Consider the following 19,187-nt stretch of genomic DNA (forward strand, 5'->3'; position numbering starts at 1 on the left):
TCTGGTCTGTGTTGGCTTTCCTGTGCGGAGGGACACGGTATTGTTAACTGCAGTCTGTGGTGGTTAGAAGTATGAGCAACAAGGACTAATGGATATCGGACTGACCTTGGTGCTTTGCGAACAGAGCAGTCCTATGCTGGCATGGTTCATATCTGTAATGCTATAGCAACCTTGGGCTGAACTTGGTCTTACCTTTGGGCTTTTTACCTCCCAACGAACAAACTGTATTAAAATAAACGGGATTTCATCTTGCCAGCCTGCACTTTGATCATGTAATGTTCTTAAATGTCAACATGGCCAGGGAAACTGGAATGGCTCAATTTCAGTGTTGATACCGCTTTGTGTTTCCTAAGAGAAATGTTTCAATGTTTATGCGCCTTCTGACACAAGCGTCAATAATATATATGACAGAAATGCAAGTTGCCACTTTTGATGTTGCAGAAGAATCTACCTTTCATTCCCATTATGGTATATCACCAGTTTCAGTCGTGTAGTCTGAGAATACCTGATTTCTTTAAATGCAATACAGAAAAATCTGCTTTCTAATAAAATTACTTACTTCACCATTTACTGCTGTCTATTTTTGCTTCTGTTTGAGTGTGAGTGCAACCTTTTGAGCTTCCAGAGAATATAGGCTCCAGCTTATGGGATTTAAATCAGAAACACCACAAAATATCAATTACTGAAGCTACCCGATAACATGCTTTCTAAAAAAAAAAGATCATTTGTAAAAGTATGTAAGTAACAATGTAGTATGACAAGGCTGCTGAACCTGTGATGACACAAGACTATAAGTTTCTCTTTTTCCTAATCAATGTAAAGTAAAATTTCAAAGGTTTCCATTTAACAGGTCATATTCAGCTTTATAAAGCGTCTGGGGTGGAATTACAGCAAAAACAATTATATGAATACAAAAGCATAATTCCAAGCAAATCTATTTATCGATCGATCGAAAGGAATCGACTGCTCTGCAAGCGACTTGTCGTCCTGCGCGTCACGCCTGTGCGACGTTAACAAACGGCGCGACGTGTGCTTTCACTAATGTAGCTCACAAAAAACTAAAAGTTATCTGAAAATAGGTTGCGCCAAAACACCGCATTTATTCGTCCGAAAAGCGGCAGCTTCTGTGCTTCAAAATGAGTGACGACACAGATTCCCCCCCAGAGAGGGAAATGAAGGTATATGTTGTTATTAAAGTTCCGCTGACAAGATGTGTAAGCTAATGTTTGCTAGCGCTCTCAGTCAAATTCGCTGGTTAGCTTAGCTGATAGCTAGCTCATTCTATTTATCTACTTTTCCTTTAAAGGCAAATTGTCAGTCATCTAAAACATTTCAGCATGTCTAGCCACAACAATAATTTCAAAACATTTTCCAGCAGGGTTGGTTAATTAGATTTAAATTTATTTTAAGGAGGAAAAGAAAGTATATTGGATCTCATGGTGGTGCAGTAGCTACAGCTGAACGCACCTACATCTTATAGGGGCTATATTTTGATACAGGGGATTTATTTATTCGATTCCCTGTAAAGCATAAAATGTTAAATGTCTGGGATTTTTTCTTTTTCAGGATTTCGAGTTTCGTCAGATGAAAAAGGCCAGAGTGTTTGAGCCTGCCGAGGATTTGCCAAAGGAAAGATCGAATTTGCTCAAAGTGTCAAACAAATATGGTTTGACTTTTGTTGGGTTTGTCAGAACATTCAAAGTTTACCAAACTCAAGACATTTTAAATGCTGACAAGAGTGAAGGCAACTCCAATGAAGTTGGTACGGACTATATTTTCACCACATCAGTTCAACAGTATCTACATGCATGTTAAATCCTCCTATTTTCCTCCTCCCTCTCTAAGTTGAGGGGATCACAGCATTGGCAGAGGTGACCGGGGAACTAGTTCTGCATCATTTGGATCTCAGTTGTGACGAGCTCACTTTGTCAGTCTGTGGTACATCTGCAGAGGGAGGTTTGTCCCTCAGGTTCTATGACGTCCGCACCTTCATAAACAAGGTACCTACTTTTGTCATCAGCAATGAAAATCATACATTTACCATTTAGTGTTAATATATATTATTTCTCCCTTCTTAGGCAAGGGTACAGAAGTTACCATTTGCATCAGTGGTGCCACCAGTACCCCCTGGGACTTTAGTGTTGGATCTGAAATGGAATCCTACTCAGGCGACCAAGTTGGCTGTCTGTATGACTGATGGCAGAATGCAGATTCTAGACGTTGCCGACAGTGTTAAAATGGTGTCTGAATTACCTGCCTCAAGTGGCATCACATGCGGTGAATGAGACTAATCGTCTGTTGAGTTAACCTCAGTTTCCCTCTTTTGTGCCCAAGTCGCAATAATTGTAATTCTATTTCTCACAGTTTGCTGGAGTCCAAAAGGAAAGCAAGTTGCTGCAGGAAAAATGAACGCCACAGTCAGTCAGTATACTCCAGTGAGTGAACTAAAGTCACCGCCATTAAAATAAAATACTGCACTTCCAAAAAGCGACAGTACGCAGTGTTTAAAATATGAATTACTCCATTGTAGGCTTTAGAAGAAAAGAAAGTCATCCCCTGTCCCCATTTCTACACCTCTGATGAACCCATTAAAGGTCAGTCTAACTGGGTTTAGTTAAATCTTTTTAATCTGGATTAGTCATTGTGTAAATTTCTTTTTTAAATTCCATCAGTGAGAAACGTGTCCATTTATCTCTTGCAGTTCTAGATGTGCTCTGGTTGAAAACGTTCGTTTTTGCGGTGGTCTATGCGGCAGCAGATGGGTCCCCCGAGACACCTCCTGATCTGGTGTTAATCTCCCTCCCTGTGAGTGCACTTTACCTTGTTCGTCCATTGTTATGGGTTTGTGTCTTTTTTTTGTGTCAATTAATCTACGGCTGCGGGTATCGAATAGTTTAGTAATTGGATATTCCTTCAATATCCTTCCAAAAAATTCCTTCAATTACTCGAGTAATCGGACAGAGATTTGAGTTTGTGAAAAAGAGGACCCTTCGAGAAGGGATGGGCGTGACTGCTTTGTAAGGATAAAATCAATAAAACTTGGAAATTCCACCCAGACACATTTTAAGGACTCAAAAAGCGGACGTGTCTGGACAAAGGAGGATGTCTGGTCACCCTGCACAGGAGAAAATGCCGTCATTATTGCTACTTTCCTTTAACTCCTCCATCTTCCTGCTTCTTACCAAACATTTTCACTTCCTCCTTCGTTTGTGTGACATTGTCGCCTTGTGCCACATTAAAAGTAGCCCGTGAGGGAAATACCACCCTTTGAGCTTTAAGTTTTAAAAAACGATTACTCGAGGCGGGGGAAATTCCTCCATTATTTATTTGTAATTGTGGTAATCAAATTACTCGGGGAATCATTTCACCTCTAAATTAATCTTCCCATTTTGTTCTACAGTGGATTTTTCAATGTTTAATCTAAATTGATATTGAACAACCAGAATCGGGCGCTGCAACTTCTAATTTAATTAACAAGTCACATTGTTGTTGTTGTTGTTGTAGAAAAAGGACGAGAAGGTGGAGACAAAGTATTTAAACTTCAGCGACACTGTATATGGCAGCTGCACCGAGCGACAGCATCACTACTTTCTCAGCCATGTGGAAGACTGGTAAGAATAATTGCTATTAACAGACATAGCTGCTATCTTAGGGGAAAAAACAGCTTGTAGCTAGGAATCTGTGCCTTGTTTATCATTTAAAACCATTTAGTTTGATTTATTATGAAAGATTTATGCAACATTTTTCCTTGTCTCATCATTCTCCAGGGACCTTGTGTTTGCAGCGTCAGCAGCTTCTATTGAAGTCAGTGTCATTGCCAGACAAGATGACAAGGTATGGGGAAGCTATATTTGAAAAAGATCTGCTTACCTTGTCTTAACAAGACTGAAGCGCACTGTCTTTTCTCTAAAATACTGGGAAAGCATTTAAGTATTCAGTCACCAACTAAGCAAGTTCTATAAACTGCAACAAAGCGAAACGGCAAATCACAAATGGAATAGTAACTCTACGACAATTCCTTCTGTTAAGTAATAATAGAAACTCGCCCTCTATGTATGCAACGTTTTGCATTCTGTAACAACCTTAAAATTATCATCTTTGAACCTTTTAATGCTTTAAGCTTCCTGCCAAACCTCAAGTTGTGAATGACATATATAAAACTACTTCTGTTTATTAATCCCTGCTGACCAGTAATTCATCCTGGTTCCTGTTAACCAGACCAAGTAAGACCTTGGTTCGGTAACCAGAATAATCAGATATAATCTGTCGCCTCCAACAATCCTTCAGTCATGTCTGGCCCTCGAACTTGTAGTTTTTCAGTGGATCAATGTCCTGATTATTTTTAAGTTCAGACATGACGTGACATTGGTGCTGTTTTGCAGATCTGGGAGCTTTGGATCCTGGAAGATGCCAGTAGAGCAGAACTTCCTGTAACGGAAACAAACGATGACACCCTTCCTCTTGGCTTAGCCATAGACTATACCAGCCAAACAGAGATCCATATCAGTAAGTGGCTTTATTTTTTTAACTTCAGTAGTTGGGACACACTTTGTTTAGGTGCCAGAGGCAGCAGTGGTTTATGGATGTGCTGCATTTGTGCTTTAATGAGGCAACACATGATGAAGTGTAAGTGAGTGTGTCTGTCTGTCTGTCTGTGGGTGTGGGTGTGTGTGTGGGTGTGTGTGTGTGTGTGGTGCAACAGATTTATTTCTTCATATTGTTGCAGTTAATATGTAACAGTCACTCACAAAACGCCTTTGGTGAACATGTCCTAGATATCATTTTTAAATGACATAAAGTGGTAAAGTACCATTAAAATGAAGATTTAGCAGTAGATTTAACAATAGATGGGTAATGGGTAAAGATTTAACAATATTACCACCCCCCTCAAATAACTGTGTGCACCAGACTGTCTGTTTCCTTTGTGCATACAGCACTGCAATGCTCTGCTGCAGAGTGTGTGAAGAATAGTGATAAGCAGTGCACTTTTATCTTAAAAAGCCTAGTCTGCCAGACATGCACGTAGACCTGCTGTTGCTGTCTAGTCACATCTCTCCCTGTTCATTCTATGAACCAGGCAACCTGCAGCGTGAGCAGCATTTGAACATCAATTTAAGCTGATCAAAATCTTTAACTGAAGTGACATGTTAGATAGGGAAGGAGAAAGAAAATTTCCAAGAGACTTCTTGGGCAGGAAAAAGCCTGAACTCATTAAAATGGCTCAGACAATCAAGATCACCATGTTTCCTTCTATTTGTCAAGCTATAATTTAACCCGACTCCCTTCCATTCAAAGAGAAATTGTCAAGGCAACACATCGGTTGTGCTTCAGTCTTGTTGTTAAGACAAGGTAACACAAAGAGGCATTCACAATTAAGACCTATTCAAGAAGAGACATCGTATCAAACAAAATAATCAGAATCAAGATTTCCTTTTTTTACATTTCTAATTTGATTGGGAAGATGCAATTTGATATGTTTAATGCTGAATGTGTCATTTTGTGTTTATTGCACTTTATGAGGTGCATAAAAGTGGGTGTGTAGAGCTGGAATGCTTTGTTCAGAGGAATATGGATTTGTTTTTCCAGCTGAGGCATCTTGGTTATTTGTCTTCTGTTGACCCGACACGTCTTTGTTAAAAGAGCGATTGACGCCATCAGATATCGAGCAGAACATTTGAGCAGGCAGACATCCATCCAGGCCAAAAGACTGTCCTTTTTGCAGTGTGAAACAACATGTTGTCATCAGCCGCTCTAATTGTTTCCCTTGTGCACTGCTGTGTCCTGAAGCTGTGCATAGCTTCTCACTGGGGACTTAGAGCTGTGTAATGTTGTGTCTCTCGAGTGAAGGGCTTAAAAGAAAGGAGCAAAATGTAGACCGATTGACTGTTTGGCCATTTTTGTGCTATTTCAAAATATGAATACACATTTTCTTTCTGTCTGTATTTAAATTGTGTCCTTTCCTGTACAGCGGATGAGAAGATCTTGCCTCCAGCACCCACTATGCTGATGCTGTCCACAGAGGGACTGCTCTGCCCATTTGCTTTGCTGAACTTCAATCCAGGGGTCAAACAGCTAATCTCACCCCCCACTACCCTTGCCCTGGAGGGGGAAAGGCTGCCCAAGCCAGGTAGGCAACTCAGGGGGGCGGCCTCACTTATGATATAGGGTAATGGCATTTTGCAGTCATTAGTTCACTCAGTTCTGTGGGATCCAGTCTGCAGGTATTTTAGCAAAATTGTGATGTGGCAGGCCAGCAGGTAATTAATTAAAAAACCATTCACTCAGATAAGATTGTTTTTGTTATTGTCATTAGTTGGTTATGTACTTTAGACATTTTATGTGGTAATGGGCAATTAAATGTTTTTAATTAGTCACTTCACAGCAGGTTTCAATTTACTCTTAAAGTAGCTTGCACTCTTCTCAGGATCACATAACTAGTTGAAAATGTGGCAGGAAATCATGAAAGTTTTTACCCAATTTAGGCCCATTTCAGTGGAACAAGTGGCCGATATGCAGGTTTCTTCCTTCAAGACCATGTGGTGCCATAAACTGAAAAATAATCTTTGTGCAGGTTCGTTGGCAGTACCGCCATTCAGAAGTGGAGCCTCTATTGCCTCTGCACACGCAGCATTCCCAAGCCTCGGCCTTACATCAGCCGCTGCTCCCACTCTTCCAGCCTCTGCTGGCCCCTTCAGCGTTGTTCCCACCGCCAGTGGCCCAGTGCCGCCATCATCATCATCATCATCGTTTGGTTTCTCTGTCACCAATCCTCTCCCGTCCTCCACTGCTTCAGCCGCTGCACCTTTTGGTTCTGGATCTTTAGGGTTCTCCTTTGCCACCAAACCTCCCTCTGACACCCCCTCAGCACAGTCAGCATTTCTGTTTTCTTCTACTATCAAACCATCGACGGTGGCGCCAGCAGCTACAGCTTCACTTCCATCACTCCAGAGTATTGCTGCTCCTTCTCCACCCACCATAAAACTGAATCTAAATGAAAGGTACATTACATTATTTTGGATTTAATTTGTTATTCTAGCTGAAACATAAAGGTTTTGGTCTCCATTTACTTTTTAAGGTTTTCAACGTTGGAGACCCCAGCACCACAGTCTTTCACCTTCAGTTCCTCCATTAATAAAACAAGTTCCAATTCCACCAGTTTGACCACCCCTTCACTCACAACTACTCGGCCACCGCCTACAATAGGTAACAATCTAATTACATAATAATGCTTGTAAGTTTTTTTTAAAGCGCTTTTTAACCTTTGGGATTTATTTAATTGTGTCACAGCCCCATTACGTCCAGTTCAAACCAGTGCACCTCCCTCTGTGGTTCAGAAACCTGCTGCTGCTGTTCAGAGTCGTGTCCAGACATCACAGGTTCTTTTCATATGTCCATATTAAGCATATGTGCTTTTAGTCATTTAATAGAACCCTGAATAATCCATCATTTTGATTTGTTGGGGTTTTTTTGGGGGGTGTTTGTTCACAGGCAATTTAAATGTATGTGTTTATCACTTTTCACTGTAGACAGCAGTTAGTGTGAAGTCCATGGAGAAGCAACTGCAGGAAAAGAAAGACTCCGATCCCATTATGGCGGGGATATTGGAGGAGGTAGGAGTTGCAATACTAGAATACCTGTGTATCCCTTTTAATGGTGATATTCAAAAAAGGGCTGTGATCTGGTTTTTCCCACCCATATAAAATGGCATCCACTTTTATGGTTTAATTATTACTTCTCACAAAATCTAAAGCCGCCCATCTCTGTTTCCGCCTAAGATTGCACACTTCCAGACAGAGTTGGATGATCTAAAGGCACGAAGCGCAAGAACAGACATCAAGGTTGGCACCACTGAAGAAATGAAGGAACTGAGGAAGGAGTCAGAGGATCTCCATATTTTCACTCTGGAGATCAAGGAAACGACAGAGGTAAAACCTGACTGTCCAGTTTATGCCAGTACGATCCTTGTGAGCAAAGAAGTCACTCATTTCCTTTAATTGTTGCATTCACAGTCTCTCTATGGAGATATTAGTACTCTGAATACCCACCTCCTGGAAGGCTTTGCTGGTGCAGAAGAAGCCAAAACTCAAACTGAGATGCGCAGCAACAGAAATTACAGACAATTGCTGTATAAAAAACCTCTGGATCCACGCAGTGAAGAACAACTCAAGGTGAAAAAATCAAACACAGTTCAGTTTGAGTAAGTGATACATCTGCAGATTTTCAGACAAGCTTGTTTTGTTTTTTCCTTTCATTCAGGAGATTCGCCGACTATATCAATATGTCATTTTTGCTGTGGATGATGTCAATGATGTGCTGAATGCAGAATGGGAGAAACATCTGGAGAAGAAGAAAAAGCACAAGTACATACAGAACAAAATGACAATATGAAAGCGGCCTCAAACTATTTGAATACTATTTTAAAAAGTACATGTTTGTCTCACAGACACATGATCGTGCCTGGACAGGAAAATCTGTACACGACACTGGCAAACAACCAGTACATCATTAATCAGCAGAAGGACCGATTGGACCATTTGGTGAAGGAGCTGATCTCGCTTCGTCTTTACAACAAACGTGCTGCGCAAACTACAACCAGCGATACAGCTACAACAAGTGCAAGGTAAGTTACTGGAGAGGAATATAAAAACATGAATGAAGAGTTGAATTAAAAGTTGACTTTTAAAATGAGTTTCTGTTCTTAATGACAGTTTGGACAGTGAGCTTGAGAGTTTAAGGAAGGCGCTCCTGGAGTCCAAGCTGGACTCCACACCACCAAAGACCGTTTCCAAATCTCCAAGTATTATTTTTGGTTTTTTGCCAGGAATAAAGAAATATATCAGTGAATATCACAACTAAATAACTAAATAACTCCCACATGTTTCTCCAGTGGCCAAGATATCGCCTGCAAAACTGTCCCAGCTGCGTAATTTCCTGTCAAAGAGCCAAATGCCTCCTGTACGATCCACTGCGCCAGGTACATTTTCTGCACTGTTGTTGAAATCTTGGTTGAAAGACTCTGATAGATGTTAACTGTTTATTAATGTAAAGAGGAAAAATGAACTGCAGCTGTAAGAAATTGTCCTTTATTTTATTTTAGCCAACCTATCTCGCTCAGCCTTCCTTTCACCGAAATACTATGAGGATTTGGATGAAGTGAGCTCCACGTCTTCCCTGTCCCAGTCCCTGGAACCTCATCCTGCTCACTTAGAGCTGGAGGAGGACGAACTACAGCCTGAAGTGTTTGCCCGCCCTGCCATTCCCCCTTCTTTGTCCACTCCGCGCCACCCCACTGTTGTGAGAACACCCTCAATCCAGCCGGGATTTGGGGCCATTCAATCTACTCCTTTGACAAAAATTCAGCCAGGTCCAGGCATGGGCTTTGGACTCAGTCCTATTCCCAGCCCTGGTGAGTGAATTGTAACTATTTATAAAAATTAATTGTTGGGCATAATTTTGCCTGTTAAAGATTTTAGAAAAAAACCAAACACTTGAACAGATGTTAGATGTTATAGCTGAGAGACATCCCCAGATGGCGTGGGTGTGTATATCTGCGGTTAATGCTACTCCAGTTCAACTACATTGTGACTAATTTGAAATTATTGTATTGACGTTCTAGTTCCAACCAATAAGATCAACCTCAGCGGAGCTGAAAGTACAGCACTTGCCACAAAAACTGTAAAACACGGGGCCCCGCCAAGCGAGAGAGCCATCCCTGTCACCATCTCTGCCCAGCAGGCCGCAGCCACCGCTGCTCTGCGGAGGCAAATGGCCACACAGAAGACAGGTAGGAAGGTTGCGGGTGAAAGTAAGAATTTATAATCACAGTAGTAAAACCATTGCAGGTAATGTTTAAGTTTATGCCTTTTGTCAAAAAATATGTTATGTCCATTATAATTCACCAGGGGGAGACATAGACCCCTAGACAGGTTTTTCTTAACAATTGGAGATAATCTTATTACATTTAAACTCTTCACTAGACTCGTTGATTCACATCTGTCACTTTATTTAAAGACCTATTTATTTAAAGACCTATTTTCACCTAGAGTCACACCTAGATTCTTTGCTTTGGTTCCAGCGGTCATCGGTGCATCTTTGACAGAGTCTACGCTGAAGACTGTTCCTCAGGTTGTCAATATCATGGAGCTCAAAGAGACTCCTTCACCGGTTTCTAACTCAATCAGGTAAAATAAAAAAGTGACAATGGGTGGATTTTGGGGTTTTTCAAAACAACTAACCCTAACCCTAACCCTATAAATCATTTCCATAGCCCCTTTGTTTTACCTAATTTCCCATTTTCCGAGTTCTTCATTTCCCTCCTTTGATTAGTCCCTCTTGCCTTAATGTCTTTACCCTGGAATATGTGATAATATAAAAGATACAGCTAAATGTAAACATGCTTGTGGTTCAATTTAAAATTCAATATCCTGGACCATAAGGGACTAAGAGAAATGAAAATAAATAGACAGTACGCGGGTACGGTAGTCTCTTTTCATGAAATTCAATTCCTAACACTCCTTTATTTTGTGGCCTTTATTGACTGTATTCGCAGATGAGTCAAGAGCTCTTTTTGCCTCCCTTTTTCACCTTGTTCTTTCTGCCTCACTGGGCTGTGCTCCATTTTTTTGTGCGTGATATCTGAGAAGAGCATCCCTCCTTGGGGCATTTCCCAAATAAAGCTAGGTCACAATAATAAACTAGCAAAGCAAAAGCATTGCTGCGGAAAACTACTATTGAAATGTGATTCTCCACTAATGCACATGTCCTGTACATCAAAAAGGCACATTCTAGACTCTGCTGTCAATAATTACCAGTGAATATGATTGTTCATAAGATAAACTGTCATTAACAGTGTTTTGGTTTAGTGCATCTCCATTAGATCACTAAATGTGAACGTGTTATGTGTATAGTAGCTAAATGATTATTTGTTTTTCTCTTTACTTTTCCAGTTCATCAGGGCTTGCACCAACAGCTCAGGTCTTTACAACCGTTTCCAACCAGGCAATTAAAGTGAGTCCTCAGTGTGCTTCAAAGATGTTTCTCGTGTATTTGTTTATCCACACAGCTACGGTTTCTGAAAATAGATCAATTGGTGTAAATAGTTCATAATACCATCAATAAGGAAAGAGGTAAGGTTATATAAGAATATATACGCTTGGTCACGTTTAATTGAAAATTAAATTAATAATGTTATTTTCAGTGCCTGCTGTATAATACTTTTAATAGCTATTTAAGTTAGAAAAATCCAAAGCTTGCTGGGAGTTTTTTATGGGTGAGAAATGTCCCAGTTTCCTCCCATGTTAATATGTTGGTGTTATAAATTGCACTTGGGTGGCAGGGGAACTCCTCACACATATCTGCCATGTTTCTGGCCAAGTTCATTTCAGTGACCCATATACTGTATACAGATGTCTTGTCAAATGCTGAATTCATCTGTGCAGAATCCCACTCCAACCATGCAGAAGATTTCCTCCGAAACCACCATCAGCTCACAGGGAGGCTTTGTGTTTGGTAGGTGTCTGTTTCCCATACGTGCCTTCAACCCTGTTGAAGTCAATGCACCCCATACCACCAAATTAACAGGAAGTTCTTTCTACGTTATTGTCTAGTTGGCACGCTACTAGACAGGACAACTTAAATGGTCAAAAACTTTCAAATAGCTAAAAAGGTGTGACTGCAGTGGCGGAGCAACACCGCCAGCAGCACAGGAACACAAGGGCCATGGCCACAACTCTGCTGGGGCACAAGTGCTCTGGGACTAAGGGTATCGGGGCAATTAGGGTGCAGATGGTGGGAGTGAAGCATCACAAGGGCCGATTTTAGATTTTTGAACAGAAAGAACACATCGGCTAGCCTTTAGATGGTAGCTAAAATGTATTATCGGCATTAAAAATGCAACAGTTCCTCACTGCCTGCTGTTGCTGCAAATATTGTAGTGCTGCCCAGATCTGTCCGTTGACATTTGTTATGAGTTTGTAATGTTCTCTTCAGCCCTGCAGTAGCCCGGGGGTGCAAGTTCATTAGATAGCTGTGCTGATGCTGTACAGCAGAGCAGATGTGCTCTGCGTGTTCATCTGAACTGCCTGTCGAATTGTTTAGAAGAGATTGCAGGGTTTTTCCTCAGTATTGTGTAGCAAGGCAGCTGCACTGTAAAACTTTGTTTTTGTTTTAAAAAAAACCGAGAGCCTGTCAGAAATAATCACCAGCCATGACTGCTGCTGACTGACCTTTCAAACTTTCTGGCCAACCTTTCAGGTCAGCCATCCAAGACGGACGTTTCCGTGGCTCCTGCTAGCTCGGCTGAGCAAAGCGTCAGTAAAGGCTTCTCTTTTGCATCAGGGTAAGTCACCTTGGTTGAGGCAAAAATCCAATTTTCTTCAAAAAAAAAAGTTGGGACAATCTGCTTATTTTGTTTCCTCAAACACGTTTCATCATGAAACTGCACTTGAATATTGCTTGTGGGATCTCGGGAGGACTGTAGCCAATCACTGGGCACTGGCTTTGAAATTGGTTTATTATATTGATATTTTTTCCTTATATTGCTGTTGCTTGAAGCTTTTATGACAAATGACAAAACTCGGTTAACTGAGTTCCTCCACTTCCAGCAGCCTAATTTTTTTCCCATATTGGTGATTAAATTATGCAGCAGGTTTAGATGTTACTGGTATCTTTGTTTAAAGCCAAAGTTTTGCTTCCTCTTGCAGGTCTGCAGGCTTTGGTTTTGCTTCAGTGACGCAGGGATCACAAGGTAAACCAATATAGCAGCATTGTAGGAAGCCTATTCTCTCCTACCAACATCTTTATTCTGTTTGTTTTGTTGTTTGTGCCACTGCAGGAAAGGACATAAACAAATTCTCCTTTGGAAATGGCAAAATGGGTTTTGGCCAGCCTTCTGGGGAGACGGTCTCAGCCTCCGATGGCAGCGCCCCTTCTACTGCGGCATCCAACGCTTCCGCAGACAAACCCCCGTCCTCTGCAGCTGCCCTCAGAGTAGACCCACAGCCCGTGAAAGCAGGCGGAGGAGAAACCCTGGGCAGTTTTTCTGGACTCCGAGTGGGTCAGGGAGAAGAAGCGAAAGATTCTTTAGCGAAACCTGCTGCTGCCTCCTTTGCTTTTGTGGATCCAGGGTTTGGTGTGGGCAAGGGAGTGGCACAGTTTAACTTTGGTGCAGTCCTCCAAATGGCTCCAGATGTTTCTGCTGGATCAGACCTGTCCAAGGGAGCATCCTCTGGCAGTTTGTTTAAGCCTCCTGAGCTCAACCCCAAGCCAACGTTCCCTGCTCCCCAGGCTAGCTCAGCTGCCCCAGCTTTACCTGTCTCCTTCAGTAGTCTTCTCACAGGTACCACAGAGGAAATAAAAGCTCCACCACAAACTGCAGAACCCGCCCCACCTCCTGAAAAAGAACCTTCTGCTGAACCAGTTGTAGAGACTCCCAGTGCTTTAGTGGCACCTGGGACTACAGCAGAAGATGCATCAGCAGAAACAACAGCAGCCACAACAGCAGCACCTGCACCTCCTTTAGCCACAACAGCACCTACCCCGGCCCCTTCCTCCTCTGTACCCCCACCAACTTTACCACCCCCTTCAACTGCAGTGAGTTCCTCCACGGTGGAAGCTGCCCCAGACAGCACCACTCCAACTTTGCCTGCGCCCACTTCAGCTGCTGCCACGCCTGCTGTTTCTCAGATAGCTCCCGCTCCTGCTCTCCCAGGGTCACTGTTTACTCAGTCTGCCGCGACAGCCAAAGACAGCAGTTCTTTACCTCTCTCTGTCCCTGGTTCGCTCTTCACTCAACCCGCCATTGCAACAACGGACAGCAGTTCCTTTGGAGCTGCCCCAGTTATCAGCACAGCTACCGCTGCATCCACCACTCCCACTACCGCTGCCGTGGCCAGCGCAGCCACGACATCAGGAGTTGCTGCCGTGAGCACTGTGTTTGGACAACCTGCTGCTCCCTCAGTGTCTTCAGCTCCTGCGGCTCCTTCAGCCCCTGCAGCCCCTGCATCGACCGCATTTGGCTCACCAGGGTTTGGTACAGTGGGGGGAGCAGGTTTTGGTAAGCCTGTATTTGGCCAGGGGAATGGCTTTGGTCAGCCCGCAAATAATACCGGAACAGCCAGCGGCTTTTCTTTTGGTCAGTCGGCTTTTGGAACAACTTCTAATAGTGCAACTACCGGAGGAGGTCTTTTCGGTGCTTCTACTCCTAGTAGCGCCATTTCTTTCTCCTTTGGCACAAGCAGCACCAACACAGCCAGCAGCACAGGCTCTGGGCTGTTTGGACAGAGCACGGCACCCGCGTTTGGACAGAGCTCTGGGTTTGGGCAAGGCCCCGCATTTGGGAGTAACACCACAACATCGTCTTCTTCGGGATTCGGCTTTGGCCAAGCCTCTGGTGAGTGTGTGTGTTTATTAGGGTGGATATCAGAAATTTACTTTTTATAAACGGAATTCTTTTTTCTTTTAAGTTTCAGGTTTTGGTTCTGCTTTTGGCCAGCAGCCTAGCAGTGGGGGGTTATTTGGACAGGTACCCAGCTCATCTCTCTTGCATAATTAATTCCATACTAAAAAATGTTGTCTAGATTTTTTTTATGCATATTATTGTTTACTCATTTACAGCAGCAGCCACCATCTGGTGGGAGTGTTTTTGGTTCAAGTCCAGCCAATGCCAGCGGGGCAAACGCCGGTGGAGGGTTCTTCAGCGGTCTGGGAGGTAAACCAAGTGAGGACGCTGCAAATAAGAACCCATTCGGCACTTCTCCTACGACTGGAGGGTTTGGGCAGCAACCACCAGGTAGGTTTCTGTAGTCTGCAAAATAAGATATTAGCTTGAGCTGCTACTTAAAATACACAAGACGGACACAAATCATTTTAATGCATTGTCTCCTTTAGCTGCAAACACTCTGTTTGGCAATAGTGGTGCCAAGACCTTTGGTTTTGGACAGTCCTCCTTCGGTGAACAAAAAGCCAGCGGGACTTTCACTGCAGGCTCGGGGAGCGTTGCATCCCAAGGGTTCGGCTCCTATTCTACTCCAGCAAAACCAGGTACGTCCCAGTTTAGCATTGAAGTCGTATAAATTATGTACGGCTGCTTCATAATTGCACCTCCTGACAACAAATGTCAAACTGTGTGGTGACTGACTGGTGTAATTAACATGAAGAGTCAAACCTGCCCTCAGCGACTGTGTCCTCATGACTGGAGGACACCCAACAGACAAACTGCTGTTACCACATCGACTGCACACGTTTCCCGACCCAAAAATATCTGTTGTGTAAGCGCCAGAGAAAGAATGGATCGATCCATTGATTTTGATCTCCCGAGCCCCCTGTTTCCCTCACAGACGAGCTGAAAGCTGGTCGAGCAGCCTGCAATCGTCTTTTCTATGTAATTTATTTAAACTGCCCTCAAAGTACAGAGCTCTCTGGTAACCATGGAGATGACTTCAAAGCCTTGCACTCAGGGATAAATTAATTCTGACTTTATTCGTCAGTTGGATATTCTTATTCTCTCCCCTTCTTTGAAGTTAACAGTTATTGTTGTATTAGCTCGTTTGACAATTACTGAAAACACAAAGGTCCATCCAGGACACCAACACCAACAGAAGCTGTCACAGCATGATTGATCAATGATGGAAGTTTTTATTTCTAAATTGCATCTGAATTTTTTTACACATCTCCTCATTTTATCTCCTCAAGTGGTAGAATTTTGATCACTGTGTGAGGCCTTTCTGCAAAAGTGTGGCGTCGTAAATCTTACGGGAGTCTCAGCGAAAATGGTTTTTAATATTGTGGACGTCAAATGTCCAGCAGGAGGGATCAAAGCCCGCTTTCACTCTGTCTAAAACGGCCCAGATGGTCACGGTAAAGGTTTAGGGCCAAAAAGTGCGAATCAGTTTAGAATATGACTGAGTAAAGAGAACTTAAGATGCCACTTTGATATTAGTGTTTTCCAGTTCCTCATAATCACGGGTGATTCTTGAGCCCCCCGGGGACGCTGGCTCCGCTCCCCCTCACGCAGCATCCATGGCATACGTACAACGGACGTAATCTTGTTACATTAGCCCGATCAATAATTTACTGTGGCATGTTGGCTGTAATTTCAGTGCGTCTCTTCTGCCTCTTTTCCTCCTGAGACTGGGGCTCAAGTGTCGGCGTGTTCCTGTTGCTTTCCTCCAGGGAGCCTCGCTGATGCGATATTTTAACTTGAAAGGATGTTTGTTTGGACAATATGAACCCAGGATCAAACCTCATGTCGGGCCCTCATTTAGACCAGGGTCCGACCAGAACACTTCACTGCTGGCAACACGGGAAAGACAGGAAGTGATTTTTGTTCCACAGGTGGTTTCGGGAGCGCCCCGGTGTTTGGCAGTCCGCCTGCCTTCGGCAGCCCTCAATCATTTGGTTCCGCAGCATCGTTTGGTCAAACTCCGGCTTTCAACAATCCGATGGGTTCCTCGACTGGCAAAGTGTTTGGAGAGGGAACGGCAGCTTCCAACATGGGCGGATTTGGGTAAGATGACGTCACCATGTCAACCATTCGCACACGTCGCACACGTGCATGAGTTTGGGCTAGTCGGAAAGCAGAAGGTGTATAACTCGTATATACATAACTCTTCTTTCATTTAAAACGTTATGCTGGTTTGTTCCAACCACATGTGCACGTCTTCAGTTGAATTTATCTTGGCCAAAATCTATCAAGCGCTGCGCTGGACTAGATTATTTGCAGGAGATAATCTCACTGCTGCCTGCAGATTAAACGGCTGGTATTCTCTCACTCCCTTCCTCTCTGTTGCTTATTCTCCCATTTCACTCAATGGGTGTGGGTCCTGCACAGGGGATTACAGCTAAAATCCCCAGCTCCCAATCCTCACATACACCATTTTAGACTTTCTTTCTTTTTTCCCCCCTTTGTATTTGTTAAAAATCCAGTCTGTTTATTGCAAACCTGCCTTTTAAATAATGTTTATAGTTGTCTGAATTTAGTAGGCTAGGTTCCAGTGGATGTATGCTTCCTCCTCTGTGCAATATATCTATATCACTTCTTCTCCATCTGCTGTTTTTAAAGCTTTGCATCACCTCCCAGTGGCCCGTCGTTCGGTTCTCTAGCCAATCAGGCCGCTCCATCATTTGGGACTCTTGCCCAGCAGGGCTCTGGGTTTGGAAGTCAGCCCAACAGCTTCTCGGGCTTTGGACAACAGCCACAGGCAGGAGGTAGGACTATTAGTGGTTAAAATCATTTCCCTGTCATCATATTGAACTATCTTGTTGCTCGTCAGCACTTTGCTGGACTATGAACAGCAGCGTGCCTATGTGAGATGATTGACACAAATGTAGATAAGACTTGTTTGTGTTGTTGTTTTGCTAAAGTTTCATCCATTTGTTGGTTCTGTCATCTCTCCATTCAGTAGTTCTGTTGTTATTTTTCAGGGTTTTCTGGAAACACCTTTGGCTCTTCAAACCAGTAAGTGTGTGTGTGCGTGTGTGTGCACATGCATTACTGTCGCTCCCGCCTCAATCCCACAATGCACCTCTCCATATCTGTCAGAGCTGCTTCTGCTCACGCTGTGTCACATGGCAGATGTGTTCCGCTGGAACGCACTCTGAAGTGTGCAGAGATAACGCACAACCCCACCACTGTCGGTGCAATAACACAACTTCATTTTCATTTTTTGGTTTGCAGCAGTGAAATGAAACTCCTAACTTAAATCACACACTGAAGCTGCGTCAAACCTCCCCAATTCAACAGATTGAGACTTTAAAAGATGCCAGATATTTAGTTTACTGCTTTATTGCTCCACTCATCATCCATCTCCAGCGCTAATAGCAGCACATTTTCCTTAAATCTGGTTTTCTGTGTTTTTTTTTTCCCAGATCAACTCAACAAACATTTTCTTCTTGGAGAAGCTAGTTTTATTCCACCTCTGGGAGCTCAGCAGCACCACTACATTACTCCCGACACATCTTGCAGCGGATTATGGGGAAATCCACAGTCATACCAAAATAAAAACATTTGTAAGAATATCAATTACACATATAAACATTCATTTCCCATTGCGTTTAGGCACTGATATCCTCTTTGCACTCATTCTGGAGAGAAAAAACTGTCTTTTTGCTAAATTTTGTGATGTGTAACTTTTTTATATAATTAATTCAGCAAAAGAACTGAGGAATGTCAACCATTTTCACCTGAAGCATATTTTTTTTCACAGTTTGAGATCAAATGTGATATTTTCTTTTACAAACGAGCTTTGCTTTAAACCCGACAAGATGTATATTCTTACATGAAAACGTGGAAATAAATATTTCTGCACCCTGTAGTTGGTCTCTTGTGCTCTGCAGCAGGTCACTTTTATTTTGAAAGTCCACTTTGGTAAAATAGGCTGAGGCGTTTAAATGCTCCGGAGTCAGAGCTGCAGCATATTAACAGAGATTAAAATGAAATCTGAATATGCAGCGTGAGTACAGAGGCCTTCGAGCATGTTTAGATGCTTCACTAATTCATGCTAAATCCTCCTTGATATGCAGCTCATTCCTCCCTCTTCAGCAAAGGATTCATTGACTCGCAGCTAAATTGGGCTGCGTGGGAACGCCGACAGAGGTTCTGCTCCTCGCGTCTGAGGATTGCAAGGCCGCCTCCGACACTGTCCACCCTCACCTCTGCGCCAGGGGTCAGAGGTCACGCTTCCTTTGAAGTAGGAGGCAAAGCGTCCGCATCCTAAAATTTGACCTCGTCCGAGCAGCTGCTGGAGTTATTCAGGCCGTTCGCACCCCAGATAGACTTCAGCCGCTAATATTAGTGAGCTAAATCTGCCATTTGCTGTTTTCTCTCAGGAGATATTTCGGTTGTCGTAGTTTTTTTTTTTTTCCCAAAACCTTCGTATTTAGTCACAATTACGACTGATGTTCTCTTGTTTATGAAATGCAGGAATGATGACAGCTGTCTTCATGGAATCTTGTTTAAAAATAGCCAGACTGCCCCTCCCCAACAACTGCCCCCCCCCCCCCCCCCCCTTATTCAAGTATGTCATTATCTACAGCTCTTGAGCACATCCCACTCTCATCCTCTGTTCTTCTCCTGGCTCTTGGGGCATTTCTGTCACTTAAATGCCTCCGTTACGTCACGCTGCCATCCGAAGGCGTTCCGAAGCACCAGCTCTGGCAAATCTAAGCTCTACAGTTTTCTCTATAGGGTA

The 19,187-nt window shown here is 43.1% G+C and overlaps 1 protein-coding gene across 1 annotated transcript; it reads left to right on the top strand.

The window, feature by feature from the left end:
* The first annotated feature begins 977 nt into the window (after positions 1-977).
* nup214 (nucleoporin 214) lies at positions 978-18,311 on the top strand. Its single transcript, XM_011604539.2, has 36 exons — positions 978-1,178; positions 1,567-1,762; positions 1,846-2,000; positions 2,079-2,277; positions 2,365-2,435; positions 2,531-2,594; positions 2,702-2,805; positions 3,505-3,611; positions 3,768-3,834; positions 4,383-4,506; positions 5,969-6,127; positions 6,572-6,998; positions 7,076-7,203; positions 7,288-7,376; positions 7,527-7,610; positions 7,776-7,925; positions 8,010-8,168; positions 8,257-8,360; positions 8,444-8,620; positions 8,709-8,797; positions 8,888-8,974; positions 9,098-9,406; positions 9,617-9,784; positions 10,076-10,181; positions 10,947-11,007; positions 11,439-11,508; positions 12,253-12,337; positions 12,702-12,745; positions 12,833-14,389; positions 14,463-14,521; positions 14,614-14,788; positions 14,887-15,039; positions 16,333-16,504; positions 17,060-17,205; positions 17,422-17,455; positions 17,866-18,311. The coding sequence occupies exons 1-36, from the start codon at positions 1,137-1,139 to the stop codon at positions 17,900-17,902; spliced, it is 5,958 nt and encodes a 1,985-aa protein (XP_011602841.2). The 5' UTR covers positions 978-1,136; the 3' UTR covers positions 17,903-18,311.
* Positions 18,312-19,187: the final 876 nt, after the last annotated feature.

This window comes from Takifugu rubripes, chromosome 6 (assembly GCF_901000725.2).
Source record: "Takifugu rubripes chromosome 6, fTakRub1.2, whole genome shotgun sequence".
In the NCBI taxonomy this organism is placed as follows: domain Eukaryota; kingdom Metazoa; phylum Chordata; class Actinopteri; order Tetraodontiformes; family Tetraodontidae; genus Takifugu; species Takifugu rubripes.